Here is a 24,248-nt window from a genome sequence, read left to right as displayed (position 1 = left end):
AGTCTGAAATACATCTGGCTTGTGTTTAAGATGGCTTAACACAGATAACACAGACTTTTAAAACATGCTTGAATAATTGCTCTCCACCTGCACAGTGCCAACATGTTGTCACTCCGAATAATGAGATGGAGTCAGTGAAAGTGACAGCTGAGTCTAAACATAAAGAAAGAGTGAAGAATTGTCTTCCCAAAGGGAAAGTGGAAGTACTGAAACTGTGACAGTTGCTCAGGTCTGGGCAATATCCTCAAAAATAGCACTGGCACAGGGTGCCCAGAGAAGCTGTGGCTGCCCCATCCCTGGCAGTGTTCAAGGCCAGGTTGGGCACAGGGGCTTGGAGCAACCTGCTCTAGTGGAAGGTGTCCCTGCCCATGGCAGGGGGTTGGAACTGGAGGAGCTTTAAGGCCCTTTCCAACCCAAACCAGTCTGGGATTCTATGGAAATGTCTAGTAGAGAAAAATAATACACCCCTACCTGTAAGGAGAGTAAGTAACCCAATAAACTGTTTCCATCTTTAACTTCTGCAACTAAGCAGCAGCTTCCTGAATTTAGTATTGGCTGTTGGTTGTTCTCCAGCTTCCTTTCATCAGTGCTAAAATGACAATAGAGTTAATAATTAAGGTTCTTCCATATACAAGGAATTCCCTACCCTTGGTCCAGCACTCTCATGGAGGAAAAGTCTCCCAGTTACTTCAGTTGCACGCATGGCAGGTCATAGGCTGGCATTGCTTCGGATTTATTAAAAACAAAAGGTTCTTTTCTAATGAAGGCTGCTGTTAATTTGCAATTCAGTAGCTCATACAATTTAAAGGGGACCCTGGTGCCTAGGGCTTCTCCATGATGTGTGTAAAGTTTCCTTAAACTTCCGACAAGACAAGCATCCAGCCAGTGTCTCAGTGTTGTGAGGCAAAGTCTCCCTTTGCCTTGCAAACAGAGTAAAATCTGCCACCTAAGAAATCATGTTGGATTTGAGGTGCAAAAGCACCAGACAATTGTATTGAGTCAGGTGCAGCAGAAGCAGAGACCAGGGCTCCTGCCCCACAGAGCTCCTGTGTTCCAAGAACTGGCACAAGCGGGAAGGTGATTTCGAAGAGACCACATTCAGGTGGGATGATGTTAGCCAGGTCTGTCTTTATTGAGAAGTAACATTGCCTTGCCAGGAAAAAAGAGGTGAAGCCATGGCACAAGTTTTGTCATTTCACCCTCATGAAGTTATGCAAATCACTATGCAGGGTCTCAGCGTGGGCCAGAGCTCAGATGTGCTTTCCTGGGGGAGTCAAAGAATGAGCTGATAGAAAGCTCAGAGATAAAACTCCACTTTCCAGCCTTCAGCTTGCTATGGGAGCATTCATCACAACAACTGATCTCCACCCATGCCATTTTTCCCTACCCAACACAGTGCTTGACTGAAGAGATGTTGACTTTACAAAGGTTAAAGGTGGCTGCCTCAAACAACAAATGGGATTTAGCAGGAGGGAAGGATTGTTGTTCTTTCTTCTTTCAGGAATGAAGTGTCAGGAAGATGCAGAGGTCAAACAGGCCCCTGCTGAGCGCTGAGCGACAGCGCCAGCTGTGGAGGGTGCTGGAGTGATTGCAAGACCCAAGGGTTCTCACATTTGGGAAGGGAATGCCATCTCCTTTTCCCACATCTGAAGTTAGAGGAATAACAGAGAAAGCTCTATTGGGAAAACAGGGTCCAAGAAGTTTGGAAGGCAAAATGATGTGCAGGAATTGAGTCATGCCCTACAGATAGACCTCTGCTCAGAAGTCATGGAGATTCCCAGATGAGATCCTAAAGCTGGCCCTGGCTGAAGTGAACGCTAGCCTAAGGGGCAATCTTCCCTTCCCTTCTATCACCCCCGACAAGTATATGTGCAAGGACATAAATGTTTGCATAACTAGCTAGATCATTTTGTAGTCTGAAAGTAGGACTGAACAACAACAGACCTAGGCTTGAGTTCATACAAACCCCCAATAACCTGTGTTAACAAGTGTTATACATATAACAACACACACACAGACTGTAAATGAAATGCTCTGCATTGACAAGACGTTCTGGACTGACTTCAATGCTGGAACATTTGAAGTATTCCTAAATTCATTATAAACTGGTCTTTGAGAAAAAGAGCTGTCCAGGAGATTTCCACCTGCCAATGAGTAGGAAATAGGTTTTGCTGTTTATTCTCTAACACAATACAGCAACAGATTTACATATTCAGGCGAGTTTTTCCTAGAGGATTAATCAGGTATCAGATATTTCGTATTTTGCAGGAAAGCCAAGATTCATGTGATAGGATATGGTTTTCTTTATCAGAAAGATCTGGATTAAACACACTTGATTTCTTAGGCCAATCTCTAAGAACCAACAGATACATCAGGATAAGCACAACTCTCCCCTAACTCCACCAAATTCCTTTAAATGTTACAATTCTGAATTATACAGAAGCCAAGCAAAGAAGTGTCACTGAAGCCCCTGTGATAAATGAAGGCTCTGTGTCCATCTGCTAAGTGTCTGTGCGTGTGAGAGACCACAAAACCCAGCACAAATGGTGGGAGAAGGGAAAGATGAGCACACAACATATAGCAAGGCCTAGTGGAGTAAGTATTGGGAATGGCTGCAAGCAGATTATGGAGACATGGAACACATGTGCAGGTGAATTGTCATTAAAAACATGGAGAACCACCTTGAGAGAAGCTGCAGCAACACTGGCATAGCAGGAGTTTGGTCATTCCCCGCTACCACATTGCTGTGAAAAAGGGATTGGGAACAGATTCTCTGTTAATGTATTTTCAACTGTGATAGCTCTAGGGTCTAAGAATCTGCTTTCTGTTAGGAAAAACCATAAAACTTTCAACAAATGATGAAAAACATATCTTCCATTGGCATAAAAGCAGATTTCCGTGCAGAAAGGGGTGGCATATTGAAAATTCCCTAGAAAGTAGAATACAGGAAGAATAACTGCCACTGGCAGCAAACTCCAGCTCCCAGCAAATACATGTGTTACAAAGCTAACAAAACAAATTCACTCAAAACCTTGAGTGTGTGCACAAAGCCAGGTTTAATACTATTTTAAACTTCGGATTGGGCCTTAAACTGTCTCTAATCAGTGAAAACCTTTCTGACCTTTATTTCCCACTTTAGTTGGTGTCTGTTGAATTCTGTGTTAGGGCTTTTTCCAAAGCCGAGACTTGGGGGTTTTTGTTAACAGTGCAATAAAAATAACTTCATAGTGTCAGAGGGGAACATTAAAGCCTTTTTTGTGTGCTGCTCTTTCCCTTAAAAAAAAAAAAAATACAGACATTGTTTCTTTAAAAGGCTCCATCTGCAAATCCCATTAGATGTGCATATAAGGTTTCGGATGATTAATAGTTGCTGCTTTGCTTTGGTTGGAGGAACTGGGTGTATGTACATTAACCCCTCCCTCCCCTCTCTCACATTTCACTTCACAAACTCGTCGCTCTCTCCCCAGCACGGTGTTTAAAAGTGTTTCACTCATGTCCAGCACTTCAGGAGGAAGCAAGCTCCAGGCCTTGGGAAGCAGTTCAGAGCAATCACTGCCGAGACCTGGTTACTGTTCTGCAGTCAGGACAATGAAGACATTCAGAAGAGTTCCCAAAGTAACAATTCTGCAACAGCACAAAACCCACAAAGAACCTGTTGTTTAGGGATGAAATCTGTTCTGTAAAGTTTGGAAGATTTCCCCTCTGCTCCTTTGCCGATTTTGAAGCCTGAGCTATAATCAGTCACCAGCACTGGTGTGTGAACAGGATTGGAAGCAAATGGATCCCACCAGCAGCAGCTGCATGCGCAGTCCACAACCTCCTGCCCCACTCTGGGGGTGCCTGCGGAGCACCCACATGGATGTCACCACAGCCTCAGGGCTGAACCACTACCCACCAGCGCCATTCTCCTTCCATCAAAAGTCAGATTTTACTACTTATCCTGATTTCTCAACCTCCTGCCTGGTGACTGCTCCCCACAGCTTCCCACAGGAGGAGCGGACATTTGTGGAGCAGCATCCCTCTTTCCAGCACTCTGACTGGCATTTTGCAGCAACTGAGGCCAGAAGACGACTAAACCCAGGACTGGCCTTGGGTTCTGGGAAGCCAGAAGGCAGCAGCCCAAATCTAGTGAGTGCAGCAGGGGGTATGAATGAAGATGATGAGGTACCAGTAAATACTACAAATGAGACTGAGAAAAAGTCATCTAAAAGAAAAAAGGAGAACTCAGGTAGGTGATATGAAATCAGGGTTGTGGGATAGAGAGGCTATAGAATGAGAGCACCTGTAAGATCAGGAATTAAGAAATAAAGCTGATGAGGAAAACACTTTGTAATTCTTGACTGGGGAAGCTTACACAATAACAACGTTGAAACTAAATGGCTTATTCTTTGATGACCTCTGGTTTTTGCATTCCGCTCCTGCAGATCTTCTTTACTGAACCAGGCATTTTATTCCCCAGCACAATGCACATTTGCTGTAACTAAACAGGAATCACATGGCATGTATACACTGAGCTGAAAGTCCTAGGATGGGGAGTTATAGATTGCATACCTGCCATTTGTCCAAGCATAAGAAAATGGCAGTCAAAGAGCAAAGATCCCTCACCTTGAGCTGCCTGTACTAGCTGGAAATGTTATAGCAGGATTTTGACATCTCAGTTTATAGTAAGAAGTACGAGATGCAAAGTCTCCCTTTAGAGAGGAATTGTTTAGTCTAAATAATCAATGTTTTTAAACTCAAAAGATGACCTACAAAAAATTTCCCCATCAGGACAATGTCCAGCAAGGCAGAAAATGTAGATAATTTTCATTGTGTCATCCTAACTAGCAAAACGCATTCTACAGAGTAACAGGCAATCATTTCATAGTTATGGAAACCTCTGATTTGCTGCTGTCTCAAATGGAGATATGTGAAATATGCATAAAATTGCTTTCTCCTAAGGAAGCTGTTAAAAATTAATATGCTTATATGCATTCATTTGCTATGGTATTCATTTACAAGCTAGAGTGTGCTTTCTGCCACAGCACTGCTATGAAGGGGCAGTGGATACATTTTCCAGTATCCCCATTTTACCAGTAGAGAACACAGTGATAAAAGATTGATTGATTTATTTATTTATAGGTTTTATGGGTTGGCTACAGAACAGCAACCTCTAACTCACCTTTCATTTCTCCAGTTTGTAATTTAAACAACAAGCTTGTATTTTGTGCTCTCTCTGTCCCACACTTAGTCCTAATCTCTGTTGTCTTCCAAATCAAACAGGCTGTCAGGGAACCATAAAATAACTAATATTGCAAACCTCTATGCCCAGAATCTACCTTACTCTCCTCAGTTATCTGGGTGTTTTTTTTCTTTAGAAACCCAGCTTTGCAGAATTTAAGTTCATTTCTATAGAAAAAATGTCTTTATGGCAAAAATTTCTCAAAACACAAATGCGAAGAAGTTGAAGAAAATAAATAATAGGAGTGATACTTCTATTAAAGCATTTGCTAGTCATAGGAAAAAGATGATTTTGGTATACACAGATTAGAGGGATAGCCTTATTCTTGAAAAGACTGATTTCAATGCACATCTCCCTGTTATAAGTAGAAGACAAATGTTCCTTCTATTCTCTATTATCAGCAACCTCACAGTTTCTTGTCATACTTGCTGCTGTCCCATACACTTTTCCTTACAGGGGAGCTGTAAGCAATGACATCACTGAAAGGTCTGGCGTTTCCTGCCCTCTAGCAAGTGGTGCTGTCTGTACCCGTTGTTACTTGGGCGAATGCAGAACAATGAAAACATCCCAAAGGGGAGTCCATGGCTTTTCATTTCACTCCTTTCCTTGCTTACTGGACAGCAGACAGAATTATTTGATATCCCGCCTGCAAGCTTTTCCTTCCTTCTGTCCCCAGACAAAATAAAAGGGGAAAGTATGAGCTATTTCATTGTGCTTTCGTTCACTTTTACAGCCATTCCGGAACTGCAGCTGGACATAGCACATACTGACTGGTTATTCTAAGTGGAAGACAAGTCTTTTCTCTCCTCTTGAGAATTTGTCTTAACTTCTTTAGATAAATCTAGATACCCAGAATCTTCTCCCAAAAGACTGGGCTAGCAAAGAAAAATATCTTGAAATCAGTTGAAGACAAAACCTACAAAACAAACTATTTCCTTTTAGTTGGTGTCTTATCCACCACAACTTTCCCTGAGCCGCAATATAGATACAGCATTACCATGATCTGTACTAGCGCATGCAAAACCCGCTGATTCTTGTGAAGACCCTAGTTGTTACAAGACACACAGTGAGGATCTTGGAACATGGCTCTTTGCAGAGTATTCTGAGAGCAGACTAAAATAAACACATTTCTCAGACAAATTAGCAGAATGTTGTAAAAATAAGAAAAAAGCTTGTTAATCTTTAAAACTTTCTTTGAATCATGGATATAGTGAACACATTCACAGAATGGCTTTCTTATGGCAATAACAACAGTTGCATCTACTACAAGTACTTGTGGATAAACATGCACACAACCTTCCCCTCCTCTACAGACTTCAGTTATTCAGATGCCATATTCAGTCTTGACTTCACAGGCTCACCAAGTGACCTGAAGGTACAAGTTAACCTTGTGTTGGCTTTTACAGCTGCCTCTGCTGTCCATCCACAGCCATTAACATTTGCAGATAGAACTTCAACCAAGTTTGTCTGACCTGTCCTAAATTGTACTGGTGTTATGATGTACTTGAAGTTCTCAGACCTCCAAATATAGTAATATAATACATCATAGAATTCTGACAGCTTTATGTGAATGAAACAATACAGAAACAATACAAAAAGTGCTAGCATTGCTGCCTGTGGCATGGTAGATCAAGGGAGAGTGATAGTATGGATATAAGGCGTGCAAGTTACAACGTGGAGAAGGAAACTATTTTGATGCAATGACAGCAAGGAATCAGAGCTTCCTTCCCATAGCTGTTCATTTCTGACCTCACGGACCCAGGCAGGCGCTTCTGCAGTTCTGACAACACGCCCTTTCCTAATTCTGTGCTGTCCCAAGGCTGACAGCAGTGATAAGCCATGCTGAGCTTGAGGGGGCTCATACAAACTTCTTAGAACCTCCACTGAGCACTTCAATTAGTAGTTTAGATCAGACCTCCTCAATACACATGTTCACACAGACCCATGCACCTTTAAATGACACAACATATGTGTTTGCCTCTTAGAAAACCAGAATTCAAGCAACAAGGCAGAACCAAGCAGCAAATCCCGGAAGGAAAGGACAGCTTTCACAAAGGAGCAGCTACGGGAGCTGGAAGCTGAATTTGCCCACCATAACTACTTGACAAGGCTCAGGAGATATGAGATAGCTGTGAATCTGGATCTCACCGAGAGACAAGTAATTCATGAACCCCTGCCTCCCCAGCTTCTTCTTCCCCCATAATTTCTCCCTAAAGCTAAAGCAGACATGTTACTTGAGGGTGTACTTTTGCAATGGCACAGAGGAATTTTAATACAGTGTCTCCACATTCTTTTAAAACACATTTGTTACAAGTTTCTGTAAGTAGTCAATAAATGTAATCCTGTTTATCTAACTAGAGATGCATGTGGGAATAACTGCTATCTACCAAGATGTTGTTTACCACACTCATTAGTATATACTGGTATGTCAAGGCTTTCAGATGGAATATGGATATCACCTTAGACTGCAATTACGATGAAGTTATTAGAATGATATATGTTTGATACATGCATTCTTCCTGGGTCAGAAAGTGTTTTGAGGGGATAAAGAAAGACAAAATTGCAGAGTTCTGGAGAGATATTTCTCTTCTCTCATTGTGATCTCAGAGTTTCCTTATCAAAGCTTAGTAGACAATTTAGGAGTTGCTCAATACTATTCAAAGTACAATTCCTGAAGCATTAGATTGGGTGGACTAATGTTAGCAGACATTAGATGCACTGTGCCCATTGGATTGACACTTCTAGTTGACATAAGGACAGATTCTAGGCAAAGCATTTGTACTATCTTTGCGGGTCCCAGCAAAATATTTGCCTGGAACAATTCAGAAAGAGTTGTCCCTGCCTTTGTTAGAGAGATGGATTACCTCAACTTGTGAGGTTCCTTTCACCTTTTCTTGTAGAATTCCACAAAACATCTATGTCTATGAATGCACGCATGTATGCATAGGTCTGTTTATACAGCTGAGATTGAGGCTATAAGTAATTATTTCCTTTTTATCGGTCAGGTCAAAGTATGGTTTCAAAACAGAAGGATGAAGTGGAAACGTGTTAAAGGTGGGCAACAAGTGTCCCCACATGAACATGACACAGAAGATGTGGACTCTGCTGCCTCCCCCAGCTCTGACTAGTCCTTGCAGCAATGAGAGAGAAGCACGGAGAAAGTTACTGATCAGAAAGTGGATGCAACACTGCTCTGGTTCAGCTACACCATGAGATGATCTCACCTGCAAAACCTGCAGCCCCGAGTCTTTAAAAGGTAGATGACGCTACACAGGCAGTGAAAGAACACAACAGAAAAAAGCCAAAGGAAGGGCATGATTATCTTACTACCACAAATGTGTCCTCATAATAAAAGCTAACAAACACTGAATATAAACCAGGCATCATGTTGTCTAGGCTCTCAAATGCTCAGAAGATACAGGCTGTCAGTCAGTGAGTGATAATGCAGCTGTGCCTTTCCCTGGTCACACCTATTCATTCTGCATTTGGACTTGACAAGGTACATTTTCCTCACGCCTTTTTTTAAAAGAAATAAATGCTTCCGTAGTCACTGATTTTTCTTGCAAATCGAATTGAACACCTGTATGTAGGTAGTGAGATTACAACATAAAAATGAGCCCAAATCTAGATATGCAGAAATCTGCTTACCACTTTCAGAAGAGATGGCTTTCACATTGAGGGTTCAAGAGAAGTGCCCTGTAGATGGCAGCAATCTGGAGAGGGAGAATTCTTCCAAGCTTACTGTAAATCCTGAAATTAAATTGTGAATCTTAATTGCAAATATTTTTTCCAATAAACCAAATACTGACAATCATAACCAAATGTCTCAGCAGGTACAGCAGAAGTGAAACCCTCAGCACAATACCTGTCACTGTTTTGTTTTCAACATTTAAATCTATTTAACTAAAGGAAAACTCCTTTTTAGTGCTGCATTTCTTTCAGATTCATGGAATCTCTCTGGAAACCCACAGTTTTCTTTGTGAATTCAGGATTGTCAGGAGAAGCAGAAAAATATTATTGGTAATGATTTAACTGAGTTTACTCTCTACAAATTCTTGTTTCATTTTTCATTGGAGACAAAACTTGCCTCCGAATAAACATGTACATGTGTATAGTTTAGTTACGTATTAAACCATCTGCTAATCTGGGCATTATGTGGATTTACACTCATTACTTACCATCTACTAAATCAGTATCCGGATTTAAGAAATGTACAATTATGTGACCAACATAGCCCTTGAGAGGCGGGAGGGAGGAGAAACTGCATCACTGATGTTTCACAGGGCCTACACAACCTACACTGTGACCACAGCACGGATGCAAATCCTGTGAGTGTATTCACAGAGGGGTATTCCCATTACTTCTCAGACAGATATTTAAGCACTGTTAACCCTGAAAAGGCCGCCTGCTTCTCTGCAAAAAACCATGCACTTTGTCACCATAAGCTTAAATGAATGTTGCATTTAATAATCAGTTAAAATGATGAGAAGTATTCATGGCCTCTCTCTGAGCTACCCACGTGTCTTCAGACAAGGGGAACACTACCCTCCGTTTCCTCCCAGGTCATTTGTGTGTGACTGGCATGGTACTTCCATGGGAGATCTTGCAGACAGGAAGTTATGGCCGGATCCCAGTTACTCCAGCAGCAATAAGCTGAAGTGTACTATGACAGAGCACTGTTACTTGGGTTACAAAACTGATGTTAAGAAAAGGTTAATAACCCCACTGTTCAGGTTACATAAAACTAGTTGGTTAAAGATCTGCCTATGCACAGATGAGAATAAGCTACAGTTTACTGTAACTTTAAGAGCAGAAAATGACTATTGGTCTAAATGGCTCTGCTTAAACCTTGGTGCCTTGTGATTAAGCTTCTGACTAAATTCACTAGTTTAGGTCTTGGCAAACACTGAAGAAAGCTGGTTTTGTAAAGAACTCTGGTGCAAGCTCAGACATTCTACCCTCATCTCGAAGAACACAGAACACTGTGGGGTAGTTCTTTGTTACTTATTTCCTTGTAAGCTTTTAAGCTAACTAATTGAACACTGTACATCACCTCACTGCTTCCTCCCCATCGTGGTTAGAAAGTTTGCAAGCTGCAGGAACAGCTTATTTTGTGATGAAAACTTTTGGGTTCCTGGCTACCAACATAAATCAAGATCAGCTCCTCACACAGAAAGAAGGCTTATAAACCTCCCCTTCCAAGGAAGCTGTCAATGGTAGTATATTGCATCCTAATTCACTTAAAAGCTAATCAATGGGATCTCAGTCTGCACCTATAACTACAGCTCCTAAACAGCTCTTGCTCTCGCTTTTGAGGAGTAAGGTACGAGTCACCTGTGAGACCATTTTATGCTTAGGCAGTTTCTGCATGAAACCATCTGCTTAATTCTAAGACTTTTGTTTTGTGCTGAAACATTTCACTCCTGACATGAAAGCATTTGACCTCTGAACCTGCGGTGCCAAGAATCTTTCAGGCAAAGTCTGTTGTCTGGGAGCAAAATCTCTGACCTGCAATTATTTGCCACAGAAACACACACGAGACTTTTTGTTCCTCACAGAAGGGAAGTGATAACCTGGGGATGTTCAGCAGCACTTCCCATGCCTGCTTCTCAATACATAATCTGAGCACAGAATCATCCACACAACATCAGAAAGGGCTGTCAAGTCTTCCCAGGTAGCACATGCAGGCAAAAAAGCAAGACTTTCTGCCCATGGGAGGCCAGTGCAAATAGCCCACAGGGAACGGGGATATATGTATAAACACAAAAATATGCACTTCATGCTACTTTGACACATTCCCAAGAACTCCATACTGTGCGATCAGATAGTGCAGAGTAGTCACAAAATAAATAAAAGAATGCTAATTATGAAAGGAACTTGTGAGAAAACCTGGGTGCTGCTTTTTCTATATTTAATAACCTGGAGGAGCAATTTGTCAAAAAAAAAAAAAAGTAAAATGCAGAATGCATTTCACAAAGAAATCCCCTTCTCACTAAAAATCGCTTGGAGTTCTTCAGAGAAAAGCAGTTAAAGTGGTGGTTCAACCCTTCCTTGTGACCTGCAACTCCTAGAGAGCATTGCAGCACCTTGTTTCAACTGTCTGGAGCGTAAAGAGACGCTTTCAAGAGGAGTTACCTGAATCGAGGGTAGGAATCCCACAGCCTGGCCTCTCCTCATTAGTCAGTGTTACTCTCTGTGCTGGCAGCCTCTATCTGTTTATTGCTATGGTAAGGTGGGTCTCTGAAGATGCACCAACAATGCTAGCCCAAACTCCTGTGGCAGGAAATGATCTGGATCAGGCCTGACAAGACAGCCACAAGATGGAGAGGAGTCCCACACAGGATATGGCTGTGTTCTGTCTGACTTTGTTTCAGTGTACATCTTGGCCAAGACACAATCTAAATGTTTAGTTGCAGAGGGTTACTGTTTCAGCTGTTGCATACTTGGCTCCTGCATGTCCTTTGTCATCAAGTTGGGTGGTGTTGGATGAAACGGTGCCAGCTTCAACAGAACACACAGTTTATGGTTATGCCTCAGGACACTGACACTGTAAACACTGCTGGAAGAGCCTTGTCTGAGTTCTCAGCTTAAATGATAAACACAGGCAAACATGCAATAGCCAACTATACGTGTGCACTGAAAAGATACAAGCAAGCTATGCTTTCTAGAGGCACTTTGATTAGCTGTGCAATGTTAGGAGATAATGCAGATGCCCCAGGTAGTCTGTCTAGATATCCCATATAGTTCAGAATATCCTAGCCTTTATTGTCAGATCCAACAGCCCCTATACAAGCAATTGTGACACTGCTATTTCCATATCCAGGAGTAATAGATGTCTTTTTCCAGACCTAGCTGATAGAAGCAGGTGTCTTACACTAAAAAAATCCCCAAATGATGCAGCAATTCTGACAACAGATGCTCTATAGCTACTGAGTGTTGTCTGTATATATGATCTATGTGGAAAAAAAGGGAAAAATCCTTGGCACATGGGTTGAGTCTGCATACAGACACACGTATGTATGGCCCAGTCATGCAGGAGTGCTGCCCTCCAACTCCCTTGGTTGGTGTTTCCTTCTTTCCAACCATGAAATCCTGCAGTTTATTTCAGAATTCAAATCTCTCGCTTTCTAGCTCCTAAGAGCAAGCACAATAATGTCCTCCAGGGTCTAGGGGAGTGACACCAAACATTACTCCCTCCTGAGTTGCTGCTCTGCTGTAGAAACAGACTCTGTCAATGTAATGTGGAAATAAAGCTAGCCTACCATTTTTCTCTTTTCACTGGATACACCTTATCACATGGCTAGAAAAGCCTAATGTTTTGTTAAGGAGTGCAAAGGTTAACACACACCAGATGGCAGAGAAACATACTTCTGTGGAAGCTGGAGAAGTGTTCAGCTGGAAATCTCGGGAAGAACGAGCAGAGATTTCCCAGCATTTTACACAGAAAAAACCCCATTGAAAGTCCTGCTGCCTCCTAAGGGTCCCCAGAGCTGCTGCCATGAGTCAGGGAGCATCACATGTGTTTTACATAACACACTGGTCTATGGGCAGCTTGAGAATTCGCATGTGTAGGACGCTGTGGAGACATGCAAAACACTCACCTAAGGCATTGTGCCTGCTGCTGAGCTCACATGCAACTGCTGTAGCTTTACAGAGAGTAGTGGAAGTTATGAGCTTGTGGTTAGCAATGATTAGATTTTTAGGGAGAGTGAACCGTTACTACCCACACAAAAGCCATAGACTTGGCCAGAACTCCACCTGAGCTCCTTTATCTCCCCCAAAACTTCCTCCCCTCCTAGCCAAGAGCTCCTATGCTTCCACCTTTCAACAGTCTTTCATACCCCAGCCACTGGGACACAAGTCAATTCTTCCCATTCACAGACGAAACAGGTCTGGGGGCACAGAGATGTCATACTGCTCCCTGCTTGGCACACATCCCCACTGGACACAGGGTGCTGCAGGAAACCCAGCTGCACCCACAGTGCAGAGGTGGGGTGCTTGACAGCTACTGAGAGTGCTCGTTTCTCCTCCAAACTCCACTCTGTCATGAGCTAATGAGGAGAGCCCTGAAACCCCACCATGTACAGTGCTAATGACAGGGGCGCATGCTGTGATTAACGAACCAAACCCTGCAGTTCACACTGTCTGGAAAACAAAAGAGCCCTTTTAGCAAACATTTCACAGCCAGAGACTCTGAATGGGTCGTGTTCTACACGAGCAAAGCTTACAAATCCCACTTCCAGGAGAATTTCCTACGCACAGAGACAAGCACACACAGCGGATCAGGGCAGCTTACAGAACAGACACAGTTTGTCAGTTACCAGACTTTCTCCCCCCACCTCTAACAGTGCTCAGATTAAATTTCATCAGCCACTATCTCATATTTTGGATAATTCCCTTCCCTTGAGGAAAGTGTACAGCCCCTTCAAGAAATATTATATGTCTGTGTTAGTGACTGGGCTCTGAACACTGAATCCATGCAGCACTTCCAGGCAGATGGACAGGAAATCCATTTTCTTCCAGTGATTACAGTAGAAGGGCTTCTGTCTGACTAGAACTTGCCTGGTGTGGCCGTAAAATAATCTCAGCACCAGGCTATCACCTTTCAGGCTGTATTTGTGAATTATGATGGGGCAATTTCCACTGCAGTCCTGGGTATGGGCAGCTGTCTGCAGAGCTCTACAGCTTCTTCCCCCTGCCCCGTGCCACATTGTTTGCATTTCTACACGAAGGAAGGATTTTTGCACAGGACCAGACTTTTCCACCACTATTCCCTCCCTCTACACTACATATATATATATTTTAAATAACTTTTACACAAGGGTAAGCAGCCGGTTGTCTGGAAGCTCCTTTGGGAACAGATTGCAAGGAGATAGCTGGAGTGAGTAACAGAGAGGATGGTGACTTCATCCCATGGAGGTTTGAGTCATGTTTCTTTCCTTTCTGAAGAGTAAAACATTTTTCAAAGCTCCCTCGGTCATGCTCATTCTGTATTTCTAGATTTTAACCCTTTTCTACACATCAGCCCTTTCTATTCTATGTTTCTTTCACAAGAGATGATCAAGAAAAGTGATGTAACTGATGAGGATCTGGGCACAGTTTCCCATTCAGAAAAAGAAAGTCTATCAGTCTAATTTCACTGCTCCATCCACTTTCCTCAGCTATAGCGAGGGGGGCAGACCTCTGGTCCCAGTAGCAGGGTCACTAACAAGTCTGGCCAGGAAGTTCTTTTCCAAGGAAGAGAAGTATAATTCTCCATGCTAATAATTCACAATTGTTTCTGTCTGAAGTTAATTGAAAAGGAAATTCTGGATACGTATATATCCAACACTATGCATTCTACCAAGGAAAAGTGCAAAATAAGGCTTCTTGTTTAAAAGGATTAGCAGCATGGACTCGTGTCCAGCTTCTTGCTGCTGGACTGAGTTAGAGCAAAGTTACAAAGTTCTTTAAAGTATCACTTTAAAAAATAAATGTATTAGAGAATGAACTAATGAGATGAGAAATTGTCTGTCTCAAGGAAACATTTCAGGCACATCTCTGCCTTGTTTATTTGCAGAAGAGAACACAGACACAACTGGGGTATGTTTTACATTATACAGCATAAGGGTTTGTGGCATTCCTGTCTGCACTGAAGACATGTTTATACTGTTAGGTTCCATTATGAATCTGTTTAACATCCTGTGAATGCTCGGAGTCCTTTACACTGCAGGCAGGAAGCCGCTAATGCACATACTAAGAAGACATTTCCAACCATTCAAACATCAGATGAATGTGTGTGAGAAAAAAGATCCTTTTACTGCAATAACTAAATTCTTCTTGTGATTTTGCAAGATTTCTTAGAGAACAAACCTCCCCGTTCTAGCAGAGTTGTTCATAAAGCCCAAGAAAGCCAAAAGGGAAACAAACTCAGTGGAAAACATTCTAAGTCATTTATTTTGTAGCACCATAAGATACTAGTTAAGATCAGAGATTCACAGTGCTCAGCACAGAGCAGGCCTTGTCTCAAAGGCATTTTGTCATTTAGAATAGGTAAGTATCACAAAGCAAGCAAAAGCAGTGCTATGCACCCTCCTTCCTTTTCTAACTGTAGAGCGAGGACTTGTCCAGTGCAAAGGAACTGAGGTGTCTGGGGGCCTCGTCAGGTAGGTTCTGGGCCCCAGTGTTAGGGTGCTAGAACTGCCCAGAGGAGGGCAACAAAGCTGGTGACAGGGCAGGAAGGTGCGTCCTATGAGCAGCGGCTGAGGACTTTGGTCTTGTCTACTTTGGAGATGAGGATGCTGATGGGTGATCTCATTGCTCTCTATAGAGCTTACTGAGGAGAGGATGTTGAGAGAGAGGTGTTGATCTCTCCTCTCCGGGATCCAGGGACAGGATGCCTGGGAATGGTTCAAAGCTGCATCAGGGGAGGTTCACACCTGACATTAGAAAACACTTCTTTACCAAAAGAGTGGTCAAACACTGCAATAGGATTCCTAGAGTGGTGGTCGATATCTGACAGTGTTTCAGCAGCATCTGGACCATGCCCTTAATAATATGCTTTAACTTCTAGTCAGCCCTGAACTGAACTCTTCTATTCTAGTTGCAGTTGCTTTGACACCTTTTACATACGTAAAGAATATAACTCACCATTTGGAAAACAAGGGTAATAGTGTTGGGTTTGGAATATATGTATAACTTCAAATATGAAACTTGGCTTGAATTTTCACTTTCCTTCACAGTTGCTAAGGCCAACTTGACCAGCATTATTTTTAGGAGAAAAATGAGCTCCTCTCCCTGCTGTAGTTTCATTGTACCTCTGCCAGAATCAAGATGAGATGATGCCAAGAAAAAGGATGAGCTCATTGCATTTAATGGTATGAGGATTCACAAATATAAACTACATTATTCAGAAGCAGGCAATGGTATACAATAGGGTTTTAAAGGCAGGTAATTTTGATTGGAAATGAAAAGAATATGCTTTCTTCTTCAGGTGTAAAACTGGCTGCTGATGTGGAGAGTGCATTTCTTGCAGTACTAAATAACTTACCTCATAATCTGAAAGGAGAAGGGATCTAGGAAATTTCTCCTGCTGTACTCAGAGAACTGCTCTGATTGCCCTTCCATAGGGGTGGAATTTCTGATTATTCACCATTATTTTATTGTTCCTGCACTTTTATGACCTCATATTAAATGAACAAGATAGACATTATTGGTAATACAGCATACTGAAGTACAACAAAGCCATTTAGATTTTCCTGTTCAGATCCCAGGTATAAATCTCAGCCTCTGGAATGATGGATTCAGCACCCTTTCCACACCTGGTGCATTTCTGGGTTGCACTGAGCTCAAAGTTCTTATTCCACAGAACAGTGAATCCTGCTAAGTGGTGCTGTACTAGTGCAGAGGAATCTCTCAAAGCTGAGATCTATCAACCATCACCTCACCAGCCAGGCAGCCCCTAAGCAAGCTGGGGCATAGTCTCTTAAATAAGCCCCATGTAGTCTTTGCAGTGTGTTACATAAAAATGCAGGAGTCTTCAACAGGGAAAGACAATTCAGATGTCTATAAGGGACATCCGAGTTCATGATGTGTTTGACTGGTTGGCTGGATTTTTGCACAGAGCTTGGACAGGTACAACTAAATCATTTCATGCAAGATAGGTAACCCCAGGTGTCAAAGATTGCCTCATTCTCTATGTGACCAAAATGGAAATAAAACTTAAAGAAACATTTCTCTGCGTCCTTATGAAAATCCTGTAACTCTACTGCCAAGTATCCCATGGCCCCTATTTAGAAAGCAATAGGAAGATAGGATCCATTCCATCTCCTCCCACAACATCACTGGATCACAGTGCCCTGTGACTTTCCCAATGGTGTCTGCTTCAGTGTCTCACTGACACAGAATGACCTAATTTGTTATGGCTGGTAAAAACCAAAAGAAATGAAATCCAGGGACTGTAGTTAATAGGGGTCAGGTTGAGATGATTTATGATCTGAGGAATGTACTGACTCCTGACACTATCATCCCACCAACAGCATTGACTGGGCTCAGCAACAGTTGGAATCAAATTAAGATTGGGAGTTTCCAGAAAATGAGAACTAGCACAGGTAAGACCTAAGGGAGAATGCAGAGTAGGGGGCAGATGAGGATGTATTTGATCTATAAAGCAGGCACCTTCTCTCCCCACACCGTCAATCAGTTCACCTTCAAGTCCTGATTTACGATTTAGAGGAAAGATGTTGCCAGGAACGGGTCTCTGCCAAGAAAATTTCATCTGTCTGGAGTCTGACAGGAAAAATTGGGAATTTCAGAGGGAGGTGGGATTTGTCCTGGCTAAAGTGTCTCCAGTGTCCCTGTGTTCACTCAGACAGCACATGTTAGCAAGTCAGGCTCACTGAAAAATAGTGTCAAATGCTTTTTCATCTGAAGAACGTTGAGCTGATCCCAAGTCAGCAGGCTGTGCAAGGTAACCCATGACCCTAAACAGCAGGAGCCTTCAGCAGGTCCCCCCTGCCTTTTGCTGGATATCTTAAATCAACATCCTTCTTTTCTCTGTAGGGTTTTGAAAAGGATTACAGAAGAGTTACTTGATTTTCAAGTCCAAGGTACTTTAACACACTTCAGAAGTTAAATATAACATGAAAATGGGTTCATTCAACACTGATTTTCTTTGGAAAGAATTCACTGGTGTTTACTTTCCTTGTTACGATTTTTCTTGCTCACTGTGCATACTGCTCTTAATCATGCAAGATGCAGCTATTCATGAGCCCAGTGAAACCAGTGCCTGAACACAAAGGCATACCCTTTTGCCCTCCAATACCAAAAGGTACTTTAACAAGCTTGGAAAGCCCAGCAAGAAGCCCAAATCTTACAATCAATCCTGGAAATGTCTTATTTCAGCAAATATACAGCATTGCCACTAGAGCAACCACAAATGGCTATGCCTTGTCATGTCACAGAACAAAGGTGCAAGACTGACAATGACCAGGTTTTGTAAACTCTATGGAATGCCATTCAAATTACTCCATCTTCTGCTCAAGATTCCTCCAGACATCAGCGCAAGTTTTAACCTTAATGCATTCTGCAAAGGTCTGGAAATACGTGGTATATTGAGTCTGTAACCTGGAAATCAGCCTTCTGTGTACTGCTTTTCTAAAAGACCAGAAAGGAAGCAGTTGTCTCCTGACTGTGTTATTACTGAGACCCAAGGGCTGTGCTGTGCCTTTTGCATTGTTTTGGATTAGTTCTTTAATCTCCATTTGTCATGGTTTAAATCCAACTGGCAACTAAGCCGCATGCAGCCACTCACTCACTCCCCCTTCAGTGGGATGGGGAGAGAATCAGAAGGGTAAAAGTGAGAAAACTCATGGGTTGGGATAAAGACAGTTTAATAAGTAAAGCAAAAGCTGCACATGCAAACAAAGAAAAACAAGGAATTCCTTCACCACTTCCCATTGGCAGGCTGGTGTTCTGCCATCTCCAGGAAAGCAGGGCTCCATCACCTATCACGCTTACTTGGGAAGACAAACACCATCCCCCCGTACATCCCACTCCTTCCTTCTTCCCCCAACTCTATATGCTGAGCATGACACCAATGACAGAGGAATGGAAGCGAAGAAAGAAAAGTGGTTGCAAGCCCAGAATTGGTGGTTGGAAGAAGTCTCTGTAGGACCCTGTGCTTCTTATTCAACCCAATCTTGTTTATGCATACCTTCACCTGCTGGCTAAAAGGAAAGAGCATTAACCCTTTGCCTTCCTATCCCGTAGGAGGGTCTTTGCATACTATTCCACAGGGATATGAGCCCAAAACATATAAAGCTTCTTAGAAAATGAATTATCACTATGGAGGGGATGGGGTTATGGCGCAAAATGCTTTATAAGGGCAGAGATGACTGACAATGCAAAAAAAGCAGCCTACATTGAATAATCTATGCTATATCTCAGTGGCTTCATCTAAAGGCACATGCTGAAGGAGCAAAAAGAACATAAGACTGAGTCACATTCTGCTCCCAGTGGAAGCCGAGTGCTCCAGTTGCAGCACAGGGAAAGCTAGGAATGTAACTTCATCCTTATAAATCTTTCTGACTCGCTATCATCTGCAAAGCTGTCAGTGGATGCAGAGTGTGGCAGTAACTACATTTGGCAGTGCTCTTTGCTACCTGCAGTTTAACTCCCAACCAAGCAGACTGCAATAACATGGGGTATTTATTCAGCTGTGCCTCTCTTGTGGATCCTGGGGAGAAAAAAATATGTTCTGGCCTCATTAATCACTTCATCCTTTGCTGGAGTAAATAAGATTAGCCACAGGGGGTTGTCTTTGCTCAGGAGGTTCTGCAATGCATAGGGTTTGCTGAAAGAGACACCTTCACTAAAAGAACACAAAGTTCCTTCACTGTAAGGAGGGGAAGATGATCTGGGGTGACTACAGATGCTAAAGGGAGAGCAAAACAGGATTAAGCAGTGGTCCAAAATATTCCTTTCTGTCCACCCCAACAAGTCAAGCACCATCTCAACTGGTATATCCTGTGCTGCACCCAAGATAGGAAGTGTTTACCATACAGACATTGAAAAGAACATGGGTCAGCTACTCCCTGCTCCTACCTGATTTGTGTCAGAAGAGCAAGGGTGTACTCCCAGGCTGCAAAAGCTTCTGGGATTCACAGGTTAGTGTGTGGATTTGTTTATTGCCTGCTCTGAACTGTCTTTCTTCATAAGGCACAATGCAGTGTCCCTTTCCACAAAGACCTCTGACACACCGAGACAAGGACAGTATGGAGAGGCTTGTTCTTCAGGATCGAGGCATACTATAGCTTCACTTTTCAGACCAGCACAGATGCCACAAGTTGAGAGAGAACCACGGCACCTCTGAGCCTCAGCTGCTGTTGAAAGACTGGGATGCATCAATACTGGAATGGTCAGGGCACTACAGCTCAGAGAGGCAGATGGGAGAAGTTGATTCAGCATTTCACAGGAACCACCACTCCTGACCCCACTGTAACTGGAAGCCTTTTAAAGCCAAAGAAGCATTTTTCCTTTGTCCAAGTATGTAAAAGGGTTAAACACCAAGGAATAAGGGGGAAGTGTGTATGAAGTGAAGGTTCAAAGCAACCTAGTGGTCTTCTGTGTTGCTAATGTCAGACATTAGCATTGCCAGGCCCTGTACTCTATAACTTCAACAGCTTTCAGGCACATCTGTGCTGACTTAAAATGGCTTTTAAAGAGCTAATTTAAAATTAATTTCATCGAAAACACATTCCGTTTGTATATCTTTAGGTTTCAGGATGCCATACACTGGTTTGTCTGGCAAAGCAGCATGAACCCCATCCCATCAGGGGTTTCATTCAGAAAATGTGTTGTGCTGTAAATGAATGACTCGCTTCTTCCTCTCACCAAGCACCAAGTTCCCCCTATGAAGCCCGCTTGGCCCAACACCAGCACTAAACATTTTACAAAGAAAACAAGCTAAATACCTGATAGAGCAGAGTCCTCTTTTCAGCCTTTCAGAATATGGGGGTTTAACACAATGGTTACTACACGAATTCAAATCTCAGCTCCTTCAGCTCTATGACCTCCCAGTCCCAAGGCAGCTTCTTCAGAAAATAAGTTTTCTCAAATTGTAATTCTATGCATTTTTCTTACAGCTTTTAAGAAGAGCAGAGGTTACACATGGTTTCCACTCAATCTCCTGGTGTTTACAAGCTTTCTCCCCTCCCCGCTCCCCCTTTCTGCTTACATGTAATAAAAAAGTCAGAGGCAGCAAGTCAAGAGAAAAGCAAAAGGGGCTTCATGTCCCAGCGGGCAGATTTGCTTGTTTTACTTGCAATACTTTTAAAATTGAAACTGTGGGAACAGGTTTGACTGATACTTCTGCTTCCACGTGGATGTTCTTGGCTTCTTTACAGTGATTCATGTGCAAGAATAAAGCCTGTACTGATTGATCGAGAGTTATCTCTGGATAACGAATTTTCCTACATACCTGACTTATTTTGCATCACTGAATTTCCCTTCATCTCTATATAATGAATGGGGATGGCAGATGATCTAGCACTTTGTAAGAATATTTTACAAGTTAATTGAGCCCAGTTAATCTTGGCTGGAATTTCATGCACAGCACAAACCCGGTGATTCAATTTTCAGGAGATCCATGCTAATAGCTTCTTTCAAGATGCTTTGCAAAGTTTTGGTCTAATTTCATTATGTTCCCAGGACTGTCAGATCCCTGTTTAGTTTCTGACATAACAGAGCAATTTCCTGAGAAGAGGCAGTAGCAAGGCAGGGATACTGTTTTTTGTCTTCTAGTCTTAACAATCAATACCATCTAAAGCTGGACAACAGAACCTGCTTTGGGGACCAAAGAATCCTGTGAGGAATGGATTTCTTGGGTCCCTCAGATTCCTCTTCTGTCCTATCCTAGGCTCAAGATGCCTCGCTGATTACCAGGGTTCTGGCTGACTTCTTTGGCACAAAAAAGGATGACCGATAACTATAGGTATGCTGTGAACTGACAGTTTGACAAGGAGAGAAAGTAGTTCCAAGTCCTGCAAGATGAGCCTGTCACTAGACCAGTGCTCGGCATTACCACTCCCACTGCCTGGGACTCTGCAATTCCCTGCTGAGAACTCCGCAGCTAAGCCTAAAAGCCTGACCCATTGCCCCGGTATTCCTGTTCCGGTATTCCTGCTCCAGCCCTTTCCACCCCAAAGCCACCTCCTGCTAACGGGGGAATGAGGCAGGTGGGCGCGGGGCTGCCTGCAGTGCCCTCTCCTGGGCTGCAGCAGCACAGATGGCCCTTTCCTGGCATGACAGCATTCGGAGGGTTAAAAGGCTGCTGTGAGTTTTGTGGCTTCTTTCCAAAAGGTTTCAGTTAACACCAAAGGTCTCCTTATAGCTCACTCGCTTTAATAGATTTTTCCCATTGACTTCTCACTTTATAGACTATCATTTCCTTTTCTGCAGGGGAGCTATTTTCTGGGTCACTGATCCAGCCAACTTAAAAGGGATTTCATTGATTAGGTTTTATTGGCGGTTACTTTAACCATAATGGGATAAGTTGCTAGTACCTGCTAAAAACTACGTGTCTTGTTTCGGTACCCTGGCTCTGCACACCTACAAGCGAAGTCTGGGTTCCTCTCTCCTGCCTTGATTGAGTGCCTGGTAACTACTAGCACCTCTTTACTACCTCAGCTGCTTTTGTCCTTCATTTCAGGAAAGCAAGTAAGCTGCATGGCCAAGTGTTGCTGACAAAATCCTCTACTTGTTGAATGCGGCACCTTATTCCAGTCATGTCTATTTATCTCTGATCATCCCTATAGTCACACAAATGTCTCCCAACTGCCATGAGAAGAGCTAAATGTAATATCGCAGCATCAGGTCTTGGAAGTTAAAGAGAATGACAGGGAATTTCTTTGTACTTCATGTGTCTTCACAGGATACAGGGAAAAGGAATTGAGGGTAGCAGACTGCTGCTCACTCCCATCTCCCTACAAGACCCTTTCTTGGCACTTCATCTCCATACATCCTGAGCAGATATTTCTCTATTTGCTCTCACAACCACCCTGGTACATTATAGCAAGATGACAATCAATTAACTGCTCACTCTATCACAATAAAGCAGCCACCCACCCTTATATAACTCTTTTTAATTGTTTTCTTACATTATAACATTTTGCTAAACTTATTCTGCCATAACTTACATAATTTAATTTCTCAAAGTGCTAATAATCTAATTGCTTCCTTCCTGCAGACAAAGTGCCGGAGCCATCTTCTCTCATTCAGAGCATTACAAAAAGTAGCTGGCATGAATACCTAAAAGGGGCAGTTTATTCACAAGACCTTATAGAGAACTGCTTTCTCCAGAGTCTCTGTGTTACGTCTCAGACAGCCACAAAGATGCAAGAAACCCACCCAGACACTTCCTTGCATACTGGGACTACCTTCCCTATAGAAAATCACCTTGATATTAAAAGCATGGCAAGTCTCATAAGCAGAGTTCTATGGGCTACTGGAAATCTCTTGTCATGTTGCCCCGAAACTACTTCTACTAAACTAGATCATCAAGAACAGCTACAGTACCCCAAAATACTACATGGTAGACACATTAGGAAGTGGATTGCAGAGTAGCCTGCAAGTTGTCAAGTGAGAACTCACATTTTCTGTTTCTGTGTAACAGAGCGGCCAGGCTGGTTTCATGCCTGATGTTAAGAAACCCAAGTTCTTCACCCCGCTGTTTCTTTAGTGTTACTTTTAGAAAAGCTGCAGGTCTGTTCATGCTCCATTCTACAGCACAGAGAGGTTTGGGGGTTTTTAGCTTTCACATTGTCACTTTCTAGAACATTTGCCATTTGTTCCTCTTTCTGTCAAGATCTATCACTGGCAGCTTTATATTACACTAACCATAGCTGGTGCAGCCTGGGGTGCATTGGAAATTCAGGACTGGGTTTCCTCAAACCAGTACCATAGATGGAAAGAGTTAAACCTTGGGAGTGGACACAAGAGGGGGAGAGGGATTAGACACACAGCTCAATTGGTAACTAAGAAAAATAAGCTGTAAACCCAGGGAAGAACCATTTTAGGCAGTGTGGATTACAGTGTTAGAATAAACCTATTGCTAATCCCTCTTAAGAAGGAATTGGTTCCCCTCTAGTTTCTGCATCACTTCTGAACCCTTCCCACACTCTATACTTTAAGAAAAAATATAATAGAAGGCAATTAATCACCCTGACCGTTAATTGCTGAGCCTGCAAAGAGAAACTCCAGAATCATATTCCCACAACTCATTAGTCAGCCTTTGAAAACAAACATGACATATTTGCACAACAAGCTCATGAGGAACAGAGGAGAAAGTACCAAAGAAGCGACATAATTTGCCATCTGTAACTTTTACTAACCTTTTGCCCATCCTGAATATTCCCTCATTTGACGTCAGCAGCTTTCGCAGGAATCTCAGCTTTCTCTCTTTTCTCATACCCTGTTTATAAACACTTCATCCTCCAAGTCATTAACCAACAATATTTGTATTATTCCAGTTTTATGAAAGCAGAAGAAA

General features: G+C 42.6%; 1 protein-coding gene across 1 annotated transcript; it reads left to right on the top strand.

Moving 5' to 3' along the window:
• Window positions 1-3,722: 3,722 nt before the first annotated feature.
• On the top strand, window positions 3,723-9,177 carry MEOX1 (mesenchyme homeobox 1). Its single transcript, XM_030508534.1, has 3 exons — window positions 3,723-4,228; window positions 7,207-7,379; window positions 8,227-9,177. The coding sequence occupies exons 1-3, from the start codon at window positions 3,778-3,780 to the stop codon at window positions 8,347-8,349; spliced, it is 747 nt and encodes a 248-aa protein (XP_030364394.1). The 5' UTR covers window positions 3,723-3,777; the 3' UTR covers window positions 8,350-9,177.
• The last annotated feature ends 15,071 nt before the right edge of the window (window positions 9,178-24,248 follow it).

This window comes from Strigops habroptila, chromosome 19 (genome assembly GCF_004027225.2).
Source record: "Strigops habroptila isolate Jane chromosome 19, bStrHab1.2.pri, whole genome shotgun sequence".
NCBI classification, from domain to species: domain Eukaryota; kingdom Metazoa; phylum Chordata; class Aves; order Psittaciformes; family Psittacidae; genus Strigops; species Strigops habroptila.
Note: the sequence above shows the minus strand (reverse complement) of the source record. Positions and strands in the feature narration are given on the sequence as shown.